The sequence below is a fragment of the Callorhinus ursinus genome, unplaced genomic scaffold (genome assembly GCF_003265705.2).
Source record: "Callorhinus ursinus isolate GAN/ISIS: 27379988/994484 unplaced genomic scaffold, GSC_fseal_2.0 scaffold17, whole genome shotgun sequence".
Taxonomy (NCBI): domain Eukaryota; kingdom Metazoa; phylum Chordata; class Mammalia; order Carnivora; family Otariidae; genus Callorhinus; species Callorhinus ursinus.
Genome location: NW_027397079.1, coordinates 1,896,241 through 1,918,220, shown reverse-complemented (window position 1 = coordinate 1,918,220; position 21,980 = coordinate 1,896,241). Strand labels below are relative to the sequence as shown.

The 21,980-nt window shown below is 49.6% G+C and overlaps 1 protein-coding gene across 3 annotated transcripts in view; it reads right to left on the bottom strand.

Moving 5' to 3' along the window:
- Positions 1-2,218: 2,218 nt before the first annotated feature.
- Positions 2,219-21,980, bottom strand: part of MYOM2 (myomesin 2) — an 86,396-nt gene continuing 66,634 nt past the window's right edge. For all 3 annotated transcript variants that reach the window (XM_073902255.1, XM_073902258.1, XM_073902256.1), the window contains exons 29-37: positions 21,183-21,296; positions 20,900-20,987; positions 20,325-20,363; positions 14,508-14,613; positions 6,951-7,114; positions 6,671-6,707; positions 5,364-5,386; positions 4,178-4,233; positions 2,219-2,941 (exon numbers count right to left, since the gene is read on the bottom strand). In XM_073902255.1, coding sequence (XP_073758356.1) covers positions 2,624-2,941; positions 4,178-4,233; positions 5,364-5,386; positions 6,671-6,707; positions 6,951-7,114; positions 14,508-14,613; positions 20,325-20,363; positions 20,900-20,987; positions 21,183-21,296 — 945 coding nt within the window. In that variant the 3' untranslated portion in view covers positions 2,219-2,623. The remainder of the gene's footprint in view (positions 2,942-4,177; positions 4,234-5,363; positions 5,387-6,670; positions 6,708-6,950; positions 7,115-14,507; positions 14,614-20,324; positions 20,364-20,899; positions 20,988-21,182; positions 21,297-21,980) is intronic.

Here is a 21,980-nt window from a genome sequence, read left to right as displayed (position 1 = left end):
AAGTAACTTATACAGACGCTCTCCCCCACAAGAGGAGCTCCATTCCCCAGACCCCCTTCCTTGAGCGTGGCCTGGTCCAAATGACTTGGAGCATGAAAGGGGGAATCAGAAAGGCTACAGGGAGAAGCCAGCCAGCACCATCTCAATGCGTGACGAGGGTTGGCATCACCCTGATGTGTGAGTGTCAGGCACCTCTCCACTGGGGTCTTCCCAAAGCCTGTCACCCAAGACTATGATGAGAACATGTCAGACAAATCCAGACTGGAGAAAATCCCCAAAACCATCAAGTCTTGCAAAACAAGGGAAGACAGGAACTGTCGCAGACCAGACTGGGGAGAAGTGACAGCGAACCGCAAGGTGGCATCCAGAGAGGGCGCAGATGGCAAAGCCAGGGGAATCCAAAAGCTGTCTGCAGTTATTATGGGTGGACCAATGTCGGCTCCTTCGTTTTGGCAAATGCACCATGGAAACATAAAATGTTAACCACGGGAAGAACTATGGGAAGGGCACCCAGAACCCTGCAGTCTTTGCAACTGTTGTATAGACCTAAGCTTGTTCCAAAAACACAAGCTTGGGGCACCAGGTGGCTCAGTCATTGAGCGTCTGCCTTTGGCTCAGGTCATGATCCCAGGGTCCTGGGATCGAGCCCTGCATCGGGCTCCCTGCTCCACGGGAAGCCTGCTTCTCCCTCTCCAACTCCCCCTGCTTGTGTTCCCTCTCTCGCTGTGTCTCTCTCTGTCAAATAGATAAATAAAATCTTAAAAAAAATAAAAGCTTGCTTTTAAAAGATATAAGTCAAAACCATGGAGTCTGTAAAGAGATAAAAATGAGTACTTGCCAGGGGAATGGGGGGAGGGGGAGCCGGTGCAGGGCTGTTGGGGGGGGGGAGCGGGCGCAGGGCTGTAGGAGGAGGGAGGGGGAGCGGGCGAAGCACAGAGGGTTCAGGGCAGTGAGACCACTCTGGGGGACCCTGTCAGGGTGGGGACGTGTCACCACACATTTGTGCAAACCCACAGAGCGTGCACCACCAACAGTGACTTTGATGTAGACTGTGGACTCTGGGAGATGATGACATGTCCACACGGGCTCATCAGTGGTGACAAATGCACCATCCAAGGGGGAGATGCTGGTAGTGGGGGAGGGAGGCACGTGGGAAACCTCTGCACCTTCTCGGTTTTGCTGTGAAATGAAAACTGCTCTAAAAATATAAAGTCCACCCCCCCAAAAAATGACATGGCTTTAAGAAATTCCTTCTTTTCCATGAACTATAATTTCTAAACAAAAATGACTATTTAAACTAGAAAATAAGCAAGTCCTGTTTCATTAAATAAAGGCCAAATTAAGGAAAATCCGTGTGTATCTCCCCTTGCCAAACACTGCTCCGCTCTGCAGTAACGACAAAGGCAGCTAAAGTTCACCTGCACAACAGAGAAGGTAAAAATACTTTTTTAAAAATTCTTGCTGATACTCACTTTACCTACTATAAAAACCTGCTCAGCTGGCTAGCATTATTAGGGACATATTTAAATTTCAGGGTTTTGTTTACGACCTTAGGAAAATATAACAATCTCATCGAGTTTGGATTGGCCTTAATGACAGAGACATAAAAATGTTCTGAACTACCAAAGCTTTTTCTGATAAAAGCAATATGTTTAATATAAAACTAAAATATTGAGGTAGGAATGTGGTGTCGAAGGAATTTCAGCCTCTTCCCAAAAAAGGAGGAAAGAGTTCAAAGAAAGGCTATGTTCAGCCATACATTTTGTTTAACTTCACCGAAAGACCCAGAGTCAGCCAATTTCCCTGTGCTTCCACGGCTACTGCTCTGATCATTTCAAGTGATGCCTCTCTTCTTTCTGACACCCCTAACTAGTTAATTAGCACACTAAAAAGGACCATGGCCATCCACACATCCTGATTTCCCCTACGGAGACTTTTAGATCCGTGCTCTGAACATCTCTAAGCCGGCAGGAGATGCACACCTTCTCAGGAACGATGGTCGTGTGGGCCGCTATCCCGGCCAGCCTCGGGGCCGCCACCAAGCCCAGCCGGGTAAATACCGTGAGTGTGATCTGCACCCCACCGCCCTTCCTGGTCTCTGGATTGCACGTTCGCGTGCCCCTGGCTGTGCCACCACACGACAATCCGTAATTGAGCCCGGAAAAGAAGCAGATGGGGTCGGATACAGCTTGATACAGGAGAACCACACAAGTTGCCTTTATGAAGTTTTATTCATCTACAGCGACAGAAAACCTCAGTGCAACCAGGTACCACACGCGTGCAAGGCTCTACAGCCAGGATTCCAGAGCTGCTCAGCTGTCTGCCCCACAGACCACAACCACCAGCATGCCTGGGGCTTTGCGTCCCAGGCCAGCATCCATGGAAATCTGAGAAGGCACCTTGCAACCACCCCCCTCTGCGGGCATCCACAGACGTTGTTTTACCCTGATGCAAACAAGCTGAGCTTCCACCCTTAGAGGGACAATAAAAGAATAACAACCAAGTACCAAAACTAAAAGCATTAACGCATGCTGGGCCGTCGGCGCACGTGACCTCACTCACGGTCCGCCGTCTGAACGAGCACACAGCACTCAGGTGGCCTTTCCGCCCGGCAGCAGCTCCTTCACTGGGCCAGCACAGAGGCCGAGGCCGGAATGAGCTTCGGCTTCGCCTGCTGGGGCGGCGAGATGTCTGGGATCTTTTCCCCGTGTTTGTACACACTGATGGTGATGTCGATCTTCTCGCCTCCGTACTTGTTCTTGACGTGGATGCTGTACTTGCCCGAATCCTCAGAGGTCACGCCCTTGATGGTCATGCTGACGTACTTGCCCTGCTCCACCTTGACTAAGAAGTGCTCACTGAGCTCGATGTCCTTGTCATTCTTGAACCACACCACTTCGGGGTCAGGGTTTCCAAATACCGTGCAGGTCAGGTTCAAGGTCTTTCGGGGGAGGGGGGTGAGCAGAGAAGGAAGGGTGAGAAACACAGAAGTCATACTGCCTCTCCCAAGGGGATGGGTCAGCGAAGTGTCTATCCACCCTGCGTACAGCTCGGTTAGTCAACAGGCTCTTTCTATGCGTAAGCACCAAGCTAGACATGAGGGATCCAAAGACAGCAGGATGCAAACAAGTTCGCAGCCTCATGGGCAGCTCGTGAGAAAAATCAATTATATTTTTTTTCTATTTATTCTCAGTCTTAATCCATGGCCGACTTCAATTAAAGAATGTAGAGGGAATTAAACTCTACATTTTACAGGAGATGTATTTAGCCTGTTTCCAAATTTCCTTTCTATTTGAACTCACAGATCCATTTTGCCAGTTCCTCTGGCAAATCAAAAGAACATATTGTCTTAAAAGTGGTAAATCAGATGGAGCAAACGCACTGTGACGCCCAGGACCGGGTGCCCAGCCCACGGGACTGTGGAGCTGTTGCTCACACCTCGGTCCATCCTTGTTGTGAGACCCACGATGACTCCAGCTCAGGAACTCTCTAGGCTTTCCTTAGTTGCTAAAGAAAAGGCCTATACATTTTAGTATTTTGGCCTAATGCCATTCTCTCAAGTGTCTATGAACCCTGGACATTGAGTGCAAACAGCTGAAGATCACTAGAGGTACCAACTAGATGTCAGTGACCCCCTGACCGGCCACAAACTAAGCCTCCACTTAGCGGTTTCCATTATAAATTCCAAAGTGACCCTGACAACTGAGCAGAGATGTTTTTCATTTCTCACTTGACATGGGTGGTTTCCGCCTTCCTACAGGGTGTGGCCAGCCTGCTCCCTGTGCAGTTACTGCTGCCAAGGGCCCACGACTGGGTGGACGCCCAGAACTGGTGGACGCCCAGGGCCGGTGGATGCCCAGGGCCGGTGGACACCCAGGGCCTGGAACCCACAGCTGCCACACACCTGCTCTGTGATGCCTGAGTCATGCACCTTGTCCCTGTGCTCCTAAAGCTGCTGTTTGTGGGTCCAGAAGAGTAAACTCTTCCATCCTTTGATAACATAAGGGTTACCAGAAGCAGCCTAAGACAAGCATCATGGTGGATGGGGAGCAACCTGTCCTCTGGGGGCTGAGCAACATGCACTCTCCTCCCCAGGCTAGGTACTATGACGGGGGCCTGCACTGCACTGCCGAAACCCCGTGCCGTCCTAACTCCGTGTCCTGCTGTGCGCTCTTACCTTGCCCTCCATTATGGTCACCACGTCAGGTAAGCCACCAATCACCTTGCCACGATCTGTAACATGAAGGCAACTCAGTTCAGAAAACTACCAGTGGGGACATTTCCACAAAGCAGGCCCCGAGCTGAGTACACGTGGATACAAGCCGACACAGGGAGGGGCTCCTACTACTGTGTATATAAAGTGGGAGGCTCAGGAGGAGTCTCAGGTCCTGTGCAGGGGACAGCTGTGAACGCCCTCCAGGGAAGGAGGGACGTGAGCTCACCAAAGTCTCCATGCAGGGAACCCAATACAGCTAAATGCATCTTGGAAGGGAGAGGGGTCTTGTGCGTCTGGAGAGCAGAGCTTTCTAAGGGCATTGGACCCTACAGGAGTCTAGTTTCTGTATGTTATGCTGTGACATCCTAGAAACCTTCCTGGCTAAGGAGATGGCCCCCCCCTGGGGTAGCCAATTCTCAGAGAGAGCAAAGGGCCCAGCCTGTGATAGGCCAACCAACCTACCCAGAGCAAGGATGCCTCCACCAATCCTTCACCCAGGAGGCAACGCCCCTCCAAGCGGCCTCGCCCAGCTGCCCCTGCACCTGGGAGAAATGTTCCTCTACTTGATCATCCCAGGGCCTGGTGCCAGGCAACTGCAGGCCACCCCTACTGAACAAAGCCCAGTGAAATAATTCAAACGAGCCAGTCCTAGATCATTTACCATGCCCCGCCTGCCTGTCCCAAGGAAACCCCGGCAAAGGCCATGGTCTAAGCACAGCCTTCACTCCTGCCTCTACCTCCTGACCCAGTGCTTCCCCAGGTGGCTCTGGGCGGCCTGCCTCCCTTCGCTGGGACCTGTGGGACTGACAGGCTGATTTCCTGCACCTCCGCTCTGTGTCCTCTACCTATGGCCGCACCTGCCTGAGCATCTCATAAAAGAACACGGAGCGAGAGGGCGGAGGGTAGGAGAAAGGAGACCCCGGACATAACACGGAGCCAAAGTGGAAGGCCGGCCGGGCGGGCGGCGCAGGGTGCGTTGTTGGCAGGACTGGGAATGTGGGTGTGGGAGTCATGGAAGCTTCTCCAATCCGGGCGAGCAGGTTTGCAATTTACCATTTAACACACAACATTAAAACCCTGAAGTGTGGGCCCTTTGGTCCCACGCAAAATAATAAGTGGTGCTCGTTACAATGTAACATGTACTTACTCTTCTCTGCAAAAGCAGCGGCCCTAAAAATCAACGGGAGCAGAGAGAATAAAAAGACAGTCATGAGAAAACGGGACCACAACAAGCATCACACATTCTGGAGCTTTGCTGGACACGAAAGCGAAAGGAAGGAGGAAGGAGTGTTCTCACAAGAACGTCCCCCTGCCGCTGCTGCGGGCGGTGGCGGGTTGCCCCGTCTCTCGGCGGGTGAAGCCAGCGAAAAAGCTTGGGGTTCGAGCGTGAGGTTGGAGAGATTTCTTTTTTCACCAAATTCACCAGATTGCACTGGAGATTTCTAGATATTTTTTGAAAACGCTGGTTTCTGACTTATCTTAGCCGTCTGTTCATCCATTCCACACACGTTTCCTGAATAACCTAATATGGCCAGTGACCGCTCTCCTTTTTGGATACTCCAAAATTCAGAACCACGTTTAGAAATCTCAAGGGATTCCTTCAAAAGTTGCTCGGAACAATGGGGTATTATTCAGCACTAAAAATAAATGAGCTTCAAGCCACACAAAGGCAGGGAGGAACCCTAAATGCAGATCAGTACACGAAAGACACCTGTCGGAAAGTCTACACGCTGCACGACTGCAAGTCCAGGACGTGCTGGGGAAAGCCAAACCACAGAGACAGGGAAAGGACCAGGATCAGTGGTTGACAGAGGACGGGGGATGGAGGTGTGAACAGGGAGCACAGAGGGTTTTAGGGCAGTGAATATGCTTTGTGTGATCCTACAGTGGTGGACACGCATCATCATACACTTGTCCAAACCCACAGAATGGGCGACACCCGGAGGGAACTCTGAGGTCGCCCGCAGACTGTGGGTGAGGACGTGTCCCTGTGGGTTCATCGCTGGTGACAAATGCACCATCTGGTGGGGGTGCTGGGGTCGGGCCGTGCATGGGGTGGGCAGGGTGTACATGGGAAATCTCTGCACCTTTGTCTCAATTTTGCTATGATAAAATTGCTCGAAAAAAATTAAGTCTTTAAAAAGAACCCAAAAATATAACCTTAAAAAAATCGTTCTGTATATTGTACTGCCATAATTATAACTATTTCAGAAACCTGTCATTTTCATCATTTAAAGCAACCCAGGGTTATGATGACTCTAGACAGTTAATTTATAAAAACATGTACAGTTTAGAAGGATGCCTGCCCTCTGCACACTGAACTGCATAAATTGTCATTTTTATGTGGGCACCAGGGGCCCCCATGTTCCCACGCTCCGCCCAGCGCCCCCCCCCCGCCGCCGGGGACAGACCATCATGCAGACGTGCAAACCCGTGCGGACATGCAAATCTTACTTGAGCTGCTGGAATTCTGCCAAGGCCTCATCAAACGCTGTAAGGAAATGTTTCATACGGTTTAATGGTTTCGGTGTGTTTGGCTTTTCCCTCACTCACTCAGGTGCTTTACCCGTGAACTGGCTTAATGAAAACGGACAAACAGCCAAAGGAATAAACTGATTATCCAGAAATAATTTTCTCTGAATGAAAATCATAAAATCAGAGCATTTCCTGGTCTAGCACTGTCACTGGATCACTGAACACAGAATCAGGAGAAGCTAAAGAATAATTATCTTACCCTGACCAGACAGGTCGAGTGAGCGCTGATGGTTGTCTTTGCCATCATAAATCTCGAAGGTGTATTTTCCTTTGTCCTTCTCTGTGGGCTCACAGATCTGCAGCCAGGCCATCTCTTCACTGCCTCCAATCCTCATATGCTCACTAGATGCAATCCTGGCATCTCTTTAAAAAAAAAAAGTTAACAGAAACTCATCTCAATTTAGAACCTCATACTATACACAAGATGGCCATGGGGCAACAGACACGTGTTTGGGTGGGAAGACCCGTCGGGCTCACTCGTGCTCATGTCACAATAGATCTTTCTGGATATTATAAATTCATTAACTACATCAGTAGCTCAGATCTGAAAACCTGGTAAAATTGAACCTGATACCTAGTTTTTAAAGATACGTTGTTATTAATATATGCTTGTTGGCTACAACATAATAGACTCAAAAATGCTCTATATAGCATGGCATTTTTTTTTCTCAAAAATCTTTTTCTAATGACCGTATGATCCAGCAACTGGTGGATATAAAACCCAAAGAACTGAAAGCAGGGATGCAAGTATCCGCACCCATGTTCACAGCAGCATGATTCACAGAGCCTAAAGGTGACAGTACCCCAAGCGTCCATCACTGGATGAATGAAGAATGTGTCAGGTACACCTACAGTGCAACAGTGTTCGGCCCAAGAAAGGGAGGGAGTTTCGACACCTGCTACAATATGGATGGACTTGGGTGACATCACATTCTACTGCGTGAGAGAAGTCACTCACAAAAACACAAGGACTAACGATTCTACAGGGAGGCTTCTGGAGTAGTCAAGTTCATGGAGACGGAGAGTGGGACGGTGCCGGCCAGGGGCTGGGAAGAGGGGGGTGGGGAGTTAGTGTATCCCGGGGATGCCAGCGCTCAGACTACTCATTCCCATGCACAAATAGGAAATTCAGCTGTACATAGTGATTCTCAGTTCTGCAGAGAGAAACACTCTTTCAAAGAAAATATCCCATGCTGTGGGTTGGGCAGTCAGTCCCAAGCCTGAAACGCTAGGGACAGTGAGGAGCCCACGTGTGCAAACACCCCAACATAAACGGACAGCAACGCATAACACGAACATCGCAGCGGGATGAAGAAGGGCCCTCTTCCCGCCTTGTACACACTGACAATGGGCATTTGGATGGACCAACTGGCAAATCATCCATCGTAGGCCAGTGGGGAACTAAGCCGGCCTTAACAGCTTAGGGACTAATGCACCGCATCCAAGTAAACAGCAGCTAATGTGTATGGAGAGCCTCTTCCAAACAGAGTAAGGAGACACCTTCTTTCCAACACAAACGGCCCCGGCCGTCTGTCACGCCCCACTCCGTCTGCTACAGCTGTTCCTGAGGATCAGCCTTAAACCCTGCCAGATGCACACATGACCACATAGCCCCAACACGGCTGTCTGCGCTCACTAAGCACACAGAGTCTCCCCGGCACAGCGGGGATTTTAGCGTGAGCCACGCCATGAGTGGGACGCCCTCCACCCATCCCAGCACACTAGGTCCCGTGCTGGGAGCAGCAACGTCCCCCTCCCTGCAATGACAAGATACTGCTTTGGGATTTGCAGCTCACTCCCTGTTCTGCTGGGAAGGGGTGACCTGGACCATGCTGGGGATTTGCATTCAGCCTCGAAGGCTGTGCAGCTCACAGCTGGGGGAGAAGGATTGGCTGAGTCTGCTCTGTGCACGAGCAGGCTGCTCAGAGTTTCCCGAAGAGGCAGCTCCACGTATGGCAGGCCCAGGGGGTTCCCCTGTGCCATGTGCTCTGTGGGCCTTAGGGCTGGAGAGCTGCTCTTCTTTATTTCCATGAATTCAAACACATCGTCCTCAAAGAGGAAATCTGCTGTGCTCTGGACACACAGATAAAGATGGTGAGGCGTCTGCTTCCCATGAGTGCGTGCGAGAGACAGACAGGAACAGAGAGTTCAGAGAGGCTTCAGTGGGGCACGGCTGGAAGCCCATGAGCTTCAGGGCCGTGAAGGAAAACCATCAGAGTTTGCATGTTATCAGCCACATCGGACCCAGCTTTCCTCGACACCCGAAACTCGTGCGGCCCCAGGGTCGCCGGAAAAATGCTCTGGGAAACAGTGACCATTTCAGCCTCTGAGGAGCTTAGGTTCTGTTGAAATACGTCCCGTTCTGATGGGGATCTGTCCACAAAATCAGCAGGCTGCTTGGAGAAGACAACAACATGGCTTTCTTCCATCTCAGCCTTCTGTGCTCAGGGCAGAAGCAACCATACATCCAAGCAAGACTCGCAGGGCAGCTCTAGGTACAGACGTCCTCCTGCCTTCGATGCGTTGACCACCACCTGTCCAGCAGCAGAGACAGACGGACACACTGCCAACCACCGCAGCTCCCACTCCACAGCGATTGGGCTGTTTGCCATTCGGGTCTGACTTAAAGAAAGCAACCCTCCACCGCCTTGACAGTGTCTTTTGGTGAAGACCATCCACGTCCACGTGACATCGTTCAGCGGTGAGGAAGGGTAAAAGCCACTGCACAGGGAGGAGGTCACGAAGCTCCCAGTCACACAACAGCCTGTGTGCTGCTCCCCTGGGGCCCCACGAGTTCCTGGCCACAGCTACATATTCCTTGGCTCCAGCTCTGACTGCAGAGATGCACGCTCCCTGAGCCAGGGATGCCACGGCTCAGCAGCCATGATCCCGCTCCCTCCCAGAGCCCCAGCTCCAGAAAGAACCCATTGCTTTAGGACAGGGACGTGCCTTCACCCCTAATCCAGGTTGAGCTGCAGGACTGAGCTCTGAGTCAGCTTCTCCCAGAGCCCCACATTTTCTTGGGCCACATGCTAGTTCTGTTCCCCGGATACCAGTGAAACCCCTGGCAGGACATGGCCACACACTGTTCCTCCTGCCCCTTCCCTAGCTCAGCTCTCCCACCTGGGACAAATTCCAGCCTCCAGCCCCCTCCCCAGAGTCAACATAGCCTCCCAGGCCCACGCCCTCTCTGGCTGTTTCCCATTGAATTCGACAATGTTCAAGAAGACATTTCTGCAAAGAAGACATCCAAAGGGCCAACAGACACATGAAAAAAGTGCTCAGCATTGCTCGGCATCCGGGAAATACAAATCAAAAACCTCAATGAGATATCACCTCACACCAGTCAGAATGGCTAAAATTAACAAGTCAGGAAATGACAGATGTTGGTGAGGATGCGGAGAAAGGGGAACCCTCCTACCCTGTTGGTGGGAATGCAAGCTGGTGCAGCCACTCTGGAAAACAGTATGGAAGTTCTTCAAAAAGTTGAAAATAGAGCTACCATTTGACCCAGCAATTGCACTACTGGGTATTTACACCAAAGATACAAATGTAGGTATCCGAAGGGGTGCATGCACCCCAAGGTTTATAGCAGCAATGTCCACAATAGCCAAACTGTGAAAAGAGCCAAGATGCCCATCAACAGATGAATGAATAAAGAAGAGGTGGTATATATACACAATGGAATATTATGCAGCCATCAAAAGGAATGAGATCTTGCCCTTTGCAGTAACGTGGATGGAACTCGAGGGTATTATGCAGGTGAAATAAGTGAATCAGAGAATGATGTGCAAAAGAGATATGCAAAGTCTCAATGTATTGCCCCCAGATACTTACTAATTACAAAGGGAAAGCTAGTGATATTGCAGGGGACAGACCTGGGAAGCCACCTGTCAACCAGGTGAGAGCTGTCAGCATCGCTTCCACAGCACTCTGACCACAAAGGAGCACCTTCAATCTCATCATGGGAAAGCACAAGATAAACCCAAGTGGACGGCCACTCTGCAAAGCACCAGACCAGAACGCTCAGGGGGCACCCCGGTCATGAAAGACAAGGAAGGACAGACTGAGGAGCTGCCCCAGATTCAAGGACACTGAGGAGCCAGGACGGTTAACGCACAGTAGCATCCTGGAAAACGGGCACAACATGCATTAGGTCTGCAGCTCAGTGCGGAGGGCCATGTCGGGCCAGGTCACCATTCACCTCCCGGTTTTTCTCCTGGAGAAGCTAGGCGAAAGCCACACAGGAACTCTCTGTACTGCTTTTGCAACTTTCCTATAAGCCTAAAGTATTTTGTATCTTACAATGAAAGATTTTAAATTATGATATGTTAAAACAAGTAGTTGGAAGAGACACGGGTGCAGAAGTCTAAGAACTAAGTCCAAGATGGTCCAGCCAAGGCTGCTTTTCCAAGAGACCTGAGGTGTGAACACGGACGTGCTGTCCCAGTAGGAAAGTAACAGTTTGCTCCTATCACACTGGTCAGATGTTCACGTCACCTCCATCCGGATTCTGCCTCCCCGTTAGAAGACAAACACAGATATCAGCAATAATCCCCCAAAGTCAGGAGGTATTTGCATCTGGCTGGAGGAGGCGGTCCTGAGGAACGCCAGCCGCCTGCAAGAGTCCCACAAAACAACACAGCCTGCGAGGTGCTTAAACTATCCAGCAAGTTTTACTACTGCCCCCGTGATACCCAAAATCACAAACGCTGGCCGCCCCACGCTTCCAGACAGGTGTGTGAGCGGAGAGGCCGGGAAGCATCCCCTTGGGCATCTTCCCCCTCCCCGGGAACCAAGGTGCCATCCCAACACCCCGCTCAGCTCTTCCCACCTCGGGACATGCCGAGTGACTTCAGACATGCTGGTTCACTAGATTCCAAGGGCACCTCCGTGGGAGAAATTTCCCCCCAGCTGAATTAGAACACATGTTGTGAGACTCGAGGCAGCTGGGGTTTTTTGCTTGAGATTTCCTCAGTGGCGGGGACGCGGCTAAGCCTCCAGGGGTCAGCACCTGAGCAATCTGTGCTCTGGATGACGTATGAATTTCACCGCTGAGCAGGAGGACACAATCCTTTTCTGGAAGAATGGTTTTGCTGAGTGTCACTCTCATTCTGAAGAGGCTTGCAGCCTAGTCCTTGGAGTGGTACTTTCACCTGCTTGGATGGATTCCTCAGCATTTTTACCCAAAGAACAACTGTCCCTGCTTATGCTCGCACTTCTCCAAATCCTCATCACTCTCTGTCAATCCCGTGCCGCCTACTGACTCAAACTATTCAGGTGTCCACCATCAAGTCTGCACCAGTGACGTCCCCGGGCCGCCCTGTGTCTGTCATGAGTCTCCGAGGCAGATTTTATTTCATATTCTCCTCTATTTTTCTGTTTCCACAAGAACTTATTTAATAGTCGAATACTGAAATACACCAAACATTATATCTGCAACTGTATCTGCAAGATACAGTTTAATATTGTTCAACAGTCTAGTAGGATAGAAGTCCAAGTTATATTTTAGTCCTAAAAGTGCTCAAGAAAGACTTGGCTGGTTGTGGAGCATGTTCTGTTTGGAGAAGAAAAAAAACGTACAAACAAGGCCACTTTCAGGTCCATGGAGGTCTCCGATGCTGCCACCTCCTCTACCGGGCTCTCGCGACCTTTCCATCTGATGCCACGTTATCCACGAGTCACACACCTGCTCTGAGCCCTGACTTCTCCCGTCTGTCTGTCTGCCTGTCCGTCATCAAGCCCCCACAAGCCTGACACCCCTGAGCAGGGTACTGGTTAGAATCAGACTAACTACTGTTTAGATCCCTGCCCTTCCACTCACTAGTTGTGGGACTTTGAACTAACCGATCATGTTCCTCCGCCTAAACCTCAGTTTCTACATCAATGTAAGTGGATGTTAGTGCCTAACTCAGGGCTTTTGTGAAATCATGTGTGTAAAGCATTTAATGCAAAGTGGCTGTTACTGTGACATAGATCTCATGTTAGCGCCAGTACTGATCCGTCCACCTCCTCATGTGCATGTGTGCATGCGGGTGTGTGTGGCGCACGTCCACGCAGGTGTGCATTCGTGTAGGGGTGTGTGTTCACATGCGCGTGTGTGTCCACGCGGGTTTGAGTGTGCATCCACGTGGGTGTGAACAGTGTGTGTTCACACCGATGCGTGCGGTGCAGGTTCACGCAGGTGTGCGTTCATGTAGGTGGGTGTGTTCACATGTGTGTGCGTGTCCACACGGGTTTGAGTGTGCATCCACACGGGTGTGAAGTGTGTGTTCACACAGATGTGCGCAGTGCATGTTCACGCAGGTGTGCCTTCACGTGGGTGTGTGCCGTACACGTTCATGCAGGTGTGAGTGTTCTCACGTGGGTGTGTGTGATGTGCATTCACACAGGTGTGCATGTGCATTCACACTGGTGTGTGTCCATGCATGTGTGTGCAGTGCACGTCTGATCTCTGCACCCCAGCACCTGGTGCAGAGCCTGCCACTCGCGGGGAGAAGGGTGGAGGAAGGAGCATCCTCTCCCAGGGATGGGCAGGTTTACAAGGGAATAGAGGACACACCTCACAAGCGCACAGGACCTATTGCAGGAGAGCATGCCATACGGAACAAAATAGCAAAGGAAAGGAAGTCATGAATTCTCCTTTCCAGGAAGGCTTGATTCAGCTAGAGACACAGATTTACCCATTTGTCTAAGAAAATATATCCTTACAAAAAATTATATCACAAAAATACACCAGAGTTTCCATCTTTAAGGCTCCTGTTATCAGGGCCCTTTACAACAAGACTCTGCCTCTAATGCACAGACCCTTCCCACAGGATCTGCAATGACCCCTCCTCATACTGGATTCCACACTGTTAAAAACACAGAGCCAGAAGATGCCCCACACAGATGCACTGAGACTCCAAAATATCTTATTTTGGGTTTCTAAGTAAAACATTGGAAACAAAAGCATAGCCCATCAGGATTTAAATGGGAAAAACCCCAAGAATATTTATCCTTTTAGCACTTCACACTTTACTCACAAATAGATGCACCTGGACAAATAATGCTTTTAAAAGTGAAATAGCCATAACCACAGAATTTGCCTTCTGAAGTGTTAGAGAAATATAATATCCAAAAGCATGATGTGGACACTATGGTCTATGATTCACTGAGGAGCTTAAGATGTTGGTATCCTCACATCACTGGAAATATGGGCTAAGAATGTTGCCTGTGTCCTTGGGTCCGAGTAGAGATGAAGCTCCCTCTTCTGCGGCTCTAGGGGGTCCTGGACCATGGTCCTGTTTGCTCAGAGCCCTGCAGCTCTGAGCAGCTGCTTTAGGGATACTCTTGGTGAGACACAGAAAACCTGCTGTTTATACAGGGCCTTGTCTTTCCCTTTCTTCTTTTAACTCTGGGCTTATTTTGGCCCTTTTCTTCTTGATCAAGCTAGTGAGACTCTGACAGACTGGAAATTGGGAGTGTGGCCTCTACATATTATTTTTCCTTTAGCTGCCTGCTACACTGCTGATAAAATGGGTGTCACCCCATTTGGTAAAGCCTAGATGTTGCAGAAATGTGTCTCTGGCACCTTCAGGAATTTCTTTCTCTCTCCTCTCCTGGAGGTCCTGCCTATTGCCATGATGTCCCCTGCCTGGGCCAAGGCTGTCGAGAAGATGGGCAGCGCCATGACACGAGCCAGGAGCGTGGCGACCAGCTGTATGTGTTGGGCACTGCTCCATCTGTGGCCACCGTCAATCACACTTATACTTACTTGTGATACCAGTTCACTTTCATTTCCTCGGTAAAATATTTCATGAAACACTGAAGTCTTATTCCTTCTTCGGTGCAGAGTACCTTTAGTGGAGAAGCAGATGCCCCTGCAGAAAACAAAACAGACTCAGACCAAGAAAAGCAGTACGTGTGCCATCAGAACATAGAGGTGCAGCTGCAGGCGTCTCTGCTCTGTCCCACGGTAAACACAGCCTCACATGTGTATGTTCCATCCATGCATTCTTCTAACCTTCCCCACGCCATATTCGTTCACTCCATTAGCATCTGCCAATGCCACATGTATCTGAAAATCTCTTCGCTGAGTACTGTAAAGGACACGTAACTTTAGGAAAAGGCTCAACATCTGCCCCTTGGCAGCTAAGTTTAAGAAGAGGAGGAAAATTCTTGCAAACAGCACAGTAACACAGTAAACTCTGCATTAGTTGATCTGGAACTGAAGTATTGTGGGAGATCAGCAAATGGGAGATGATGAGTCAGCAGAAATGATACAGGAAGGAGTCAAGGAGATGAAAGGCTACGGTCCGTCCTCTGAGATGAGCGAAGACTGGGTAAGAAAACAGGAGAAGCCACAGGCAGCAAGAAAACCCTAGGAAATGAGAACTTATTTCATGTGTCTGGAGTAGGAACTCAGCCTGACTGGATTGGGGCGGGTGGTCCGTGGGAGGGGAGGGGTCAGAAGATGGGAAGCTACTGAGCAGCCTCTTATTTCGGCAAAAGCTCTGAGCTCGAGGCAGAGATTGTTATTAGATATGTAACTTCAGAGCTTTACATGAACTCAGGGTATTCCAGCACCTAGAAGACACTATTTATAGAATCAGCAAAATGAAAGAAAATGATGTGATTAAAACCACTGAGGAGCGTGCGATGCAGAAGGGACTTCTGAACGCACCATCTGCTATGAGGTGAGCCGCCCGGAGACTTCTATTACGAATCCTCAAGATACCCACATATTCCACACGGTCCTCGTACTTCTGGGAGCTCACTCAGAGGAAATATTCCCAAATACTGAAATCAGCCTCTCTTTGTCCAATGATGTACATTGCATAGTTATTTAAAATAATGAACAACGGTTGCTATCCCCATAAGGAAGACTTTAAACCACAGCACGTAATTATGAAATACCAAGTAATTATGAGAAATTGTGGACACAGTATTGATATAAAAGGTGGATGATTATCATAAGATATGTGGCCAAAAAAAAAAAAAAGAAACAAGGTGTATTTATGACTTTACGTAAAGAAATAGAAACCAAAATAAAAATGGCCATGACTGTGGTGTTCTTTGGTTTCCATTTACTCTCACATGAGCACACGTAATGGAATACCATCCAACAAAAACACAGAGTGAAAACCACTTGCCCTGACGGAGTGATTGGAAGAACCCCCGAGATGGTGTCTGTGAGCCTGCTCCTGGCAGTGTCCCCACGTCGCCTCCATGACCTCGGCTCCTGCTGAAACTCACCCCTCCCCACAGAGACGTGAAGCAAGCGCACACCCGAACGCAAAGATGAGAGCCATGTCAGACTTTTTTGAAGGCAGAGAGCAGGGGTGAGGGCAGGGGGCTGTGCGAGCAGAGAGGGCTGAATCGATGACCAGGCAGAGTGCAAGTCCCCAACTTGGGGCCCCACGGAGGGTGGGGGATGGGGAGCGGCCAACAGGGAGGTCACTGGAACACCCACACGGGGAACAGAGACACCCCATCACCTCCACCTCTCTGCATCAGTGCGCCCCTGCCCCCGTACCTGAGACCTCACCCTTCAGAGAGTGTGAAGGGCAGCAGCTCAGTGGTGGGGGGCAGGAGCTCAGCTGGGGAGAGCCAATGCAGTTGGGTGGGCGTGTGTGTGCTATGCGGCAGGCTCCCCCCCACCTGCTCTGCTCAACTCCTACACGGCTGGCCCGGCCAGCCCCAGCAGGAAGCATACTGCTGGACAGAAGCAGCTGCCCCACCAAGCTGATGGGCGCCTCCCCCGCGTCCTCCCAACACGGCTCCCGCAGCTCCACCAGCCTCTCGCATTGCTCGAACCTTAAATAGCCAGAGTGAGCGAACTCTGTGAAGGGTCACTCACACAGACAAGATGGAAGACCAGGAAGGAAAACCTGGAGGAGGAGGGGGACCAGAGAGGACCCCGCTTCTCTTGAACCCAGGGCTACACTTGATGCTGCTACGTACAGCCGCAGACCGTGACCACAGATGCCTCTCTGGGCACCACGGGACCGCCGTCAGTAAGGCGGAGGCCCACTCAGGCACCCTTGCACACCAGGCAGGACTTCTGTAAACCCGCATTTATAGAACATCCAGCACAGCCCTGAGACCGTGTTCTGCATCTTCGCTCCAGCCATTTCAGGAGATGCTGTAAGTGCAATTATGTCCATTATCACTTACACCAAAATGAGGCTGTGTTAATTCTATGAAGTCACTGATTAGACGGCAAGGGCTCATTTGAAACCTACACAGAATACATTGCAATATTTGAGGCTTAAAAGTGTGACCTGCTGGACTCTATCTGCTACACTGAGGTGTGAACTGTGAGGTGAGGACCACCCCCTGACACACCCAGGGCGCTGTGGGCATCGATCGGCAAGCCTTCTGGGAAGTGGACAGTGTGTCTCCCCCACAGAAAGGAGACACAAGGCAGCACACGGGTGGATGACTGCAGGAGTGTGTGGGAGTCAGGGAGTGTGTGAGTCTCTGTGCATGAGTCTGTGAGTGTGAGTCTGTGTGTGCATATGAGTGTGTGAGGGTGTATCTGCCTGAGTCTGTGCATGTGTGAGTCTGTATGTGAATCAATGAGTCTCTGTGTGAGTCTGAGTGAATCTGTGAGTCTGTGTGTGTGTGTGAGTCTGTGTGTGACTCTGAGTCTGTGTGTGTGATTGTGTGTCAGTGTGAGTCTGTGAGAGTCTATAGTGAGTCTAAGTGAATCTGTGTGTGAGTCTGTGTATGAGTTGAGTCTGTATGAGACTTGTGTAAGCCTGTGTGAGTCTGTGTGTGAGTCTGTGTATGAGTTGAGTCTGTATGAGACTTGTGTAAGCCTGTGAGTGTGAGTCTGTGTGGGTGTGTCTGTGTGCATGTGTGAGTCTGTGTGTATGTGTGTGAGGCTGCATGCATGTCAGTGTGTGTGAACCTGTGTGTGAGTCTGTGTATGAGTTGAGTCTGTATGAGTCTGTAAGCCTGTGAGTTTGAGTCTGTGTGTGCATTTGAGTGTATGTGTGTGAGTCTGCATGCGTGTGTGTGAGTCTGTGTGTGAGTTGTGAGTCTGCATGTGTGTGAGTGTATGAGTCTGTGTGTGTCTTGTGTGTCAGTCTGCATGCATATGAGTGTGTAAGTCTGTATGCATGTATGAGTCTATGTGTGAGTGTGAGTGCATGGGTGTGAGTCTGGTGCATGTGAATGTGTGTGAACCTGTGAGTCTGAGTTGAGTCTGTATGAGTCTGTGTGTAAGCCTGTGAATGTGTGTATGTATATGAGTCTGCATGCGAGTGTGTGTGTGTGAGCTGTGAGTCTGCATGCATGTGAGTGTGAGTCTATGTGTGAGTGTGAGTCTGTGTATGTGTGTGAGTCTCCATGCGAGTCTGCATGTGTGTGAGTCTATGTGTGAGTGTGAGTGCATGTGTATGAGTCTGTGTGTGTGTTAGTCTATGTGTGAGTGTGTGTGTGCATTGAGTGTGAGTCTGTGTGCATGTGAGTGTGGGTCTGTGTGAGTGTGAGTGTGAGTCTGCGTGCATGTGAGTGCGTCTGCATGTGCGGGACTGTGGGTCTATGTTTGAGTGTGAGTGTGGGTCTATGGGTGAGTGCATGTGTATGACTATGAGTCTATGTGTGTGAGTGTAAGTCTGTGTGAGTGTGAGTGTGTGAGTGTGAGTCTGTATACATGTGTGAGTCTGCATTCATGCATGTGAGTGTGGGTCTATGTGTGAGTGTGTGAGTGCATGCGAGTGTGTGAGTGCATGCATGTGAGTGTGGGTCTATTGTGAGTGTGAGTCTGCGCATGTGTGAGTCTTCACGCATGTGAGTGTGGGTCTATGTGTGTGAGTCTGCATGCATGTGAGTGTGAGTCTGCATGCTTGTGAGTCTGCATGCATGTGAGTCTGCATGCATATGAGTGTGGGTCTATGTGTGAGTGTGTGTCTGCGTGCATGTGAGTGTGAGTCTGCGTGCATGTGAATGTGGGTCTATGTGTGAGTGCGAGTCTGCATGCATGGGAGTGTGGGTCTATGTGTGTGAGTGTGACTCTGCGTGCATGTGAGTGATTGTGCATGCTTGCACTACGGACACTCTCAGAGGAAGCTGGAGGAGGCAGGTGCACAGTTGCCCCAAGGATGAGGGATGCAGGCCCCCGCCAGGCCCAAGAACAGAGGCTCCCACTTCCCGAGAGAGCACAGAGGGACCCCCAGCACACAGGGATGGTGGTCTGTGATGGGCGTGCAGGCGCAGTGCGAAACCACACACGTAGCTCCAAGACCAAAGCAAGACTGACACCCAGGACGCTGAGACACCTGGGGTGGTCCAGAGATGTCCCTGGGGCCTCTGCGAGGCCAGCCAGGCAGGAGGCAGGGCCCTGGGAGGGCAGGCTGGGGCCCTCAGACTCTGGCGCAGGGCATGGGAGCTGTGGGAAGCCTGGCGTGCTACCAAGACGCCCGTGTTGGGCATCCGAAGGCGCTCGCTGCTGCCCCTCGCTTGCGGGGACGTGTCATGTGTGGGGCCTCTTCAGCGGACAGAGGCTTCGTGTGTGTGTGGCGGGCGGCCCCGAGTCTGTTCTAGACACACGGTCCTCCCTGTGCCAGACCAGGGGAACAGCAGGAGGAGAGCCACTTTGCACACACAACGCTCACTTTTCCAGGACCGCGGTCAGCGCCTCCATGGAGCGTGCCACACGGTACCATACCATGGAGCAATTCCACAGAGCGTGCCACACGGTGTGTACCACACAGCAATTCCACGGAGCACGGGAGAGCAGCCGCTCCAGACAGCCTCACCGTCCTCCACCAAGGGGCGCGGCAGCCATGAAGCAGCTCTCGGTCCCTCAACCACCATCAAGGCTAAAACTCGTTTAAAATGCGGTCATGTTTCCCTGACCGAGCCAAAGTGGAAATGAGTAAAATCTACCTTCCAGTGCTACTTTGTGGAAGCATGAAAAATAAAGAAGGTTTTCAGAAGAACGTCAGAAAGCCCCACAAGTAAGTTTGGCATTAGACATGTGTCACTGCTGGTTAGAGCCTGGACTCTGGGGGCAGAGCACCCACAGCTGGGCCCCGCCCCCACTCCCCAACACCAGCTCCAAAGATCTAAATTAGGGCCTCTCTAGAAAGCCCACAGTAATAAAATGTTGTCATTCTTAGCACAAAGCTCGACCCAAATAGGAGCTGTTGTTACTGAATTACTAACCCCTCTCTTTGTTCTCATGATTGCTGTGGAAGGGGAAGTGGAGAGCGAGAATGTATTTGCAAAGCTGAAAAAGGGTTTCATACACAGGATGCAAAGCCAGAGGTTTAAAATTCATTATTGCTGTTCAACACTGGTAATAAAGATGCTGAGAGCAATTATGTACAAAGCAATCATCTAAATGAAGGTAAGGCAAATCGGAAGAAGTGGCTAATCAGGAGGTCCAAACTGGGTTTTTTTTTTTAATATATATATATAAAATACGGATTCTAAATATAGTGCTGCAAACCCCTTTGGATCACGTCAGGGCGCAGCAGAAGGCCTGCCCCAGCCGCCCCTTTGCAGGCTCAGTTCTCAACTCAGAAAATGGGGATCTCGGCACCACACATACCCTGGAAATCCGTAGGCATTTACTTACCACAGACTCTGCTCATTGCCAAAACCATGTCCTCATATACTGAAAGGAAGAAGGGAAATGTACCGTTATGATATATATTTTTATCAGAAGGCAGCATTTTCATGTTTAATTAAATTGATACAGGAAGTTGTGATGTTCATTTGAAAAATGAAACGTTAAAATAGCAACATTTATCCATAAAGGCTCCTGTGGGTCATAAATCCCTCCAACCTGTTCACTTTCTATGCAAGGAACAAGGAAATCTTACTCCACATAAATCCAACTATACATTTAATTGAATCACTTCCCCTCTGTTTCAATCATTTTAACTACATTAGTAATGGGAGAAAATTTGGCTTATGATGATGGACTAAAATGACATTTCCTATAAACGCAAAATAACACCACGCACTTTTTCCAAAACACTGAAGCAGGTCTGAATGGAAGTAAAGTACAGATTTATTTTTTTCTTCTGCGTTACTGCTAAGGAAAGAGCGTGCATCTTCAGGATATAGATGGATGTGCCTTCCTAGCACACTGCATCCTGTTGGCAAAATGAATTTCTCTGGGGGAGGACAAAGAAGGTTTTATTTTACCTTTGCCAGCTATCTCAAGGACAGAGACATCTTGACCTCTCTCATCTTTCAAGGTTGCCTTATATTCACCGAGGTCCTTCTTGGACAACTGCAAATAAAACATATCTCGCATGCATGTAAGATCAATGCCAAGACAGAAAATGTAATAAATGATAGATAATACACTCCCTTTGCAAACCATGGAAACTCAGGATTAAAAATGGGAGCTACTGCAGGATTTACAAGTTATTTGAAATACCCGCCTTAGTTTGACCTCCATCCTGCTCCATGCAACACGGCGTACCTTGGGTATGAGCAGCAGGCAGACTCCCTTCTCCAGATCCGGCAACGTTTCTGTTTCATACAGTACATCATCCTTCAGCCACTTGAAAACTGTCTCTTTCTTGGTGTTTGCAACCTACAAGGCCGAAATCTGATGGTTAGGATGTGAATCACTCCGGCTTTTAAGAAAAAAAGTCTCTGGAGGGGATCCTTGGTGGCTCAGTCGTTAAGCGTCTGCCTTCGGCTCAGGTCATGATCCCAGGATCCTGGGATCGAGTCCCACATTGCGCTCCCTGCTCTGCGGGGAGCCTGCTTCTCCCTCGGCCACCTGCTCATGCTCTCTCTCGCTATCTCTCTGTCAAATAAATAAATGAAATCTTAAAAAAAAAAGTATCTGGATTTTAAATCACAGCCTTTTAAAAAAAATACCATCAATTTTTATTATAGCCTCAGACAGAAGCTCATGGAAAAGCTGTCAGTCCTAATAATGGCAGATACATTTCTAAATTCCAGCTTCTAAATTAATTAAGCCCTCACCATTGTGCACAGAAGGACAAATCATCGTAGCCCATGAAATTAGATTGTGTGAGGAGCTTTTGATTTATATGAAATGTCAGTAATAAAAACAAGTTGTAAGCAGTGTATTTTAAATTTGTTAATAATGGGAAATATTCTTAGAGGGCTATAAAACTGTTCAGTGGCTGCTTTTTTGGCAGTATGACATTTCAGATGTATCTGTATAGAAGGGATAAAACCGTAACACCAAATAAGCCCAATGAGAATGGGAACTTTCCTTCTACTAAATTTCCTCACAATTCAG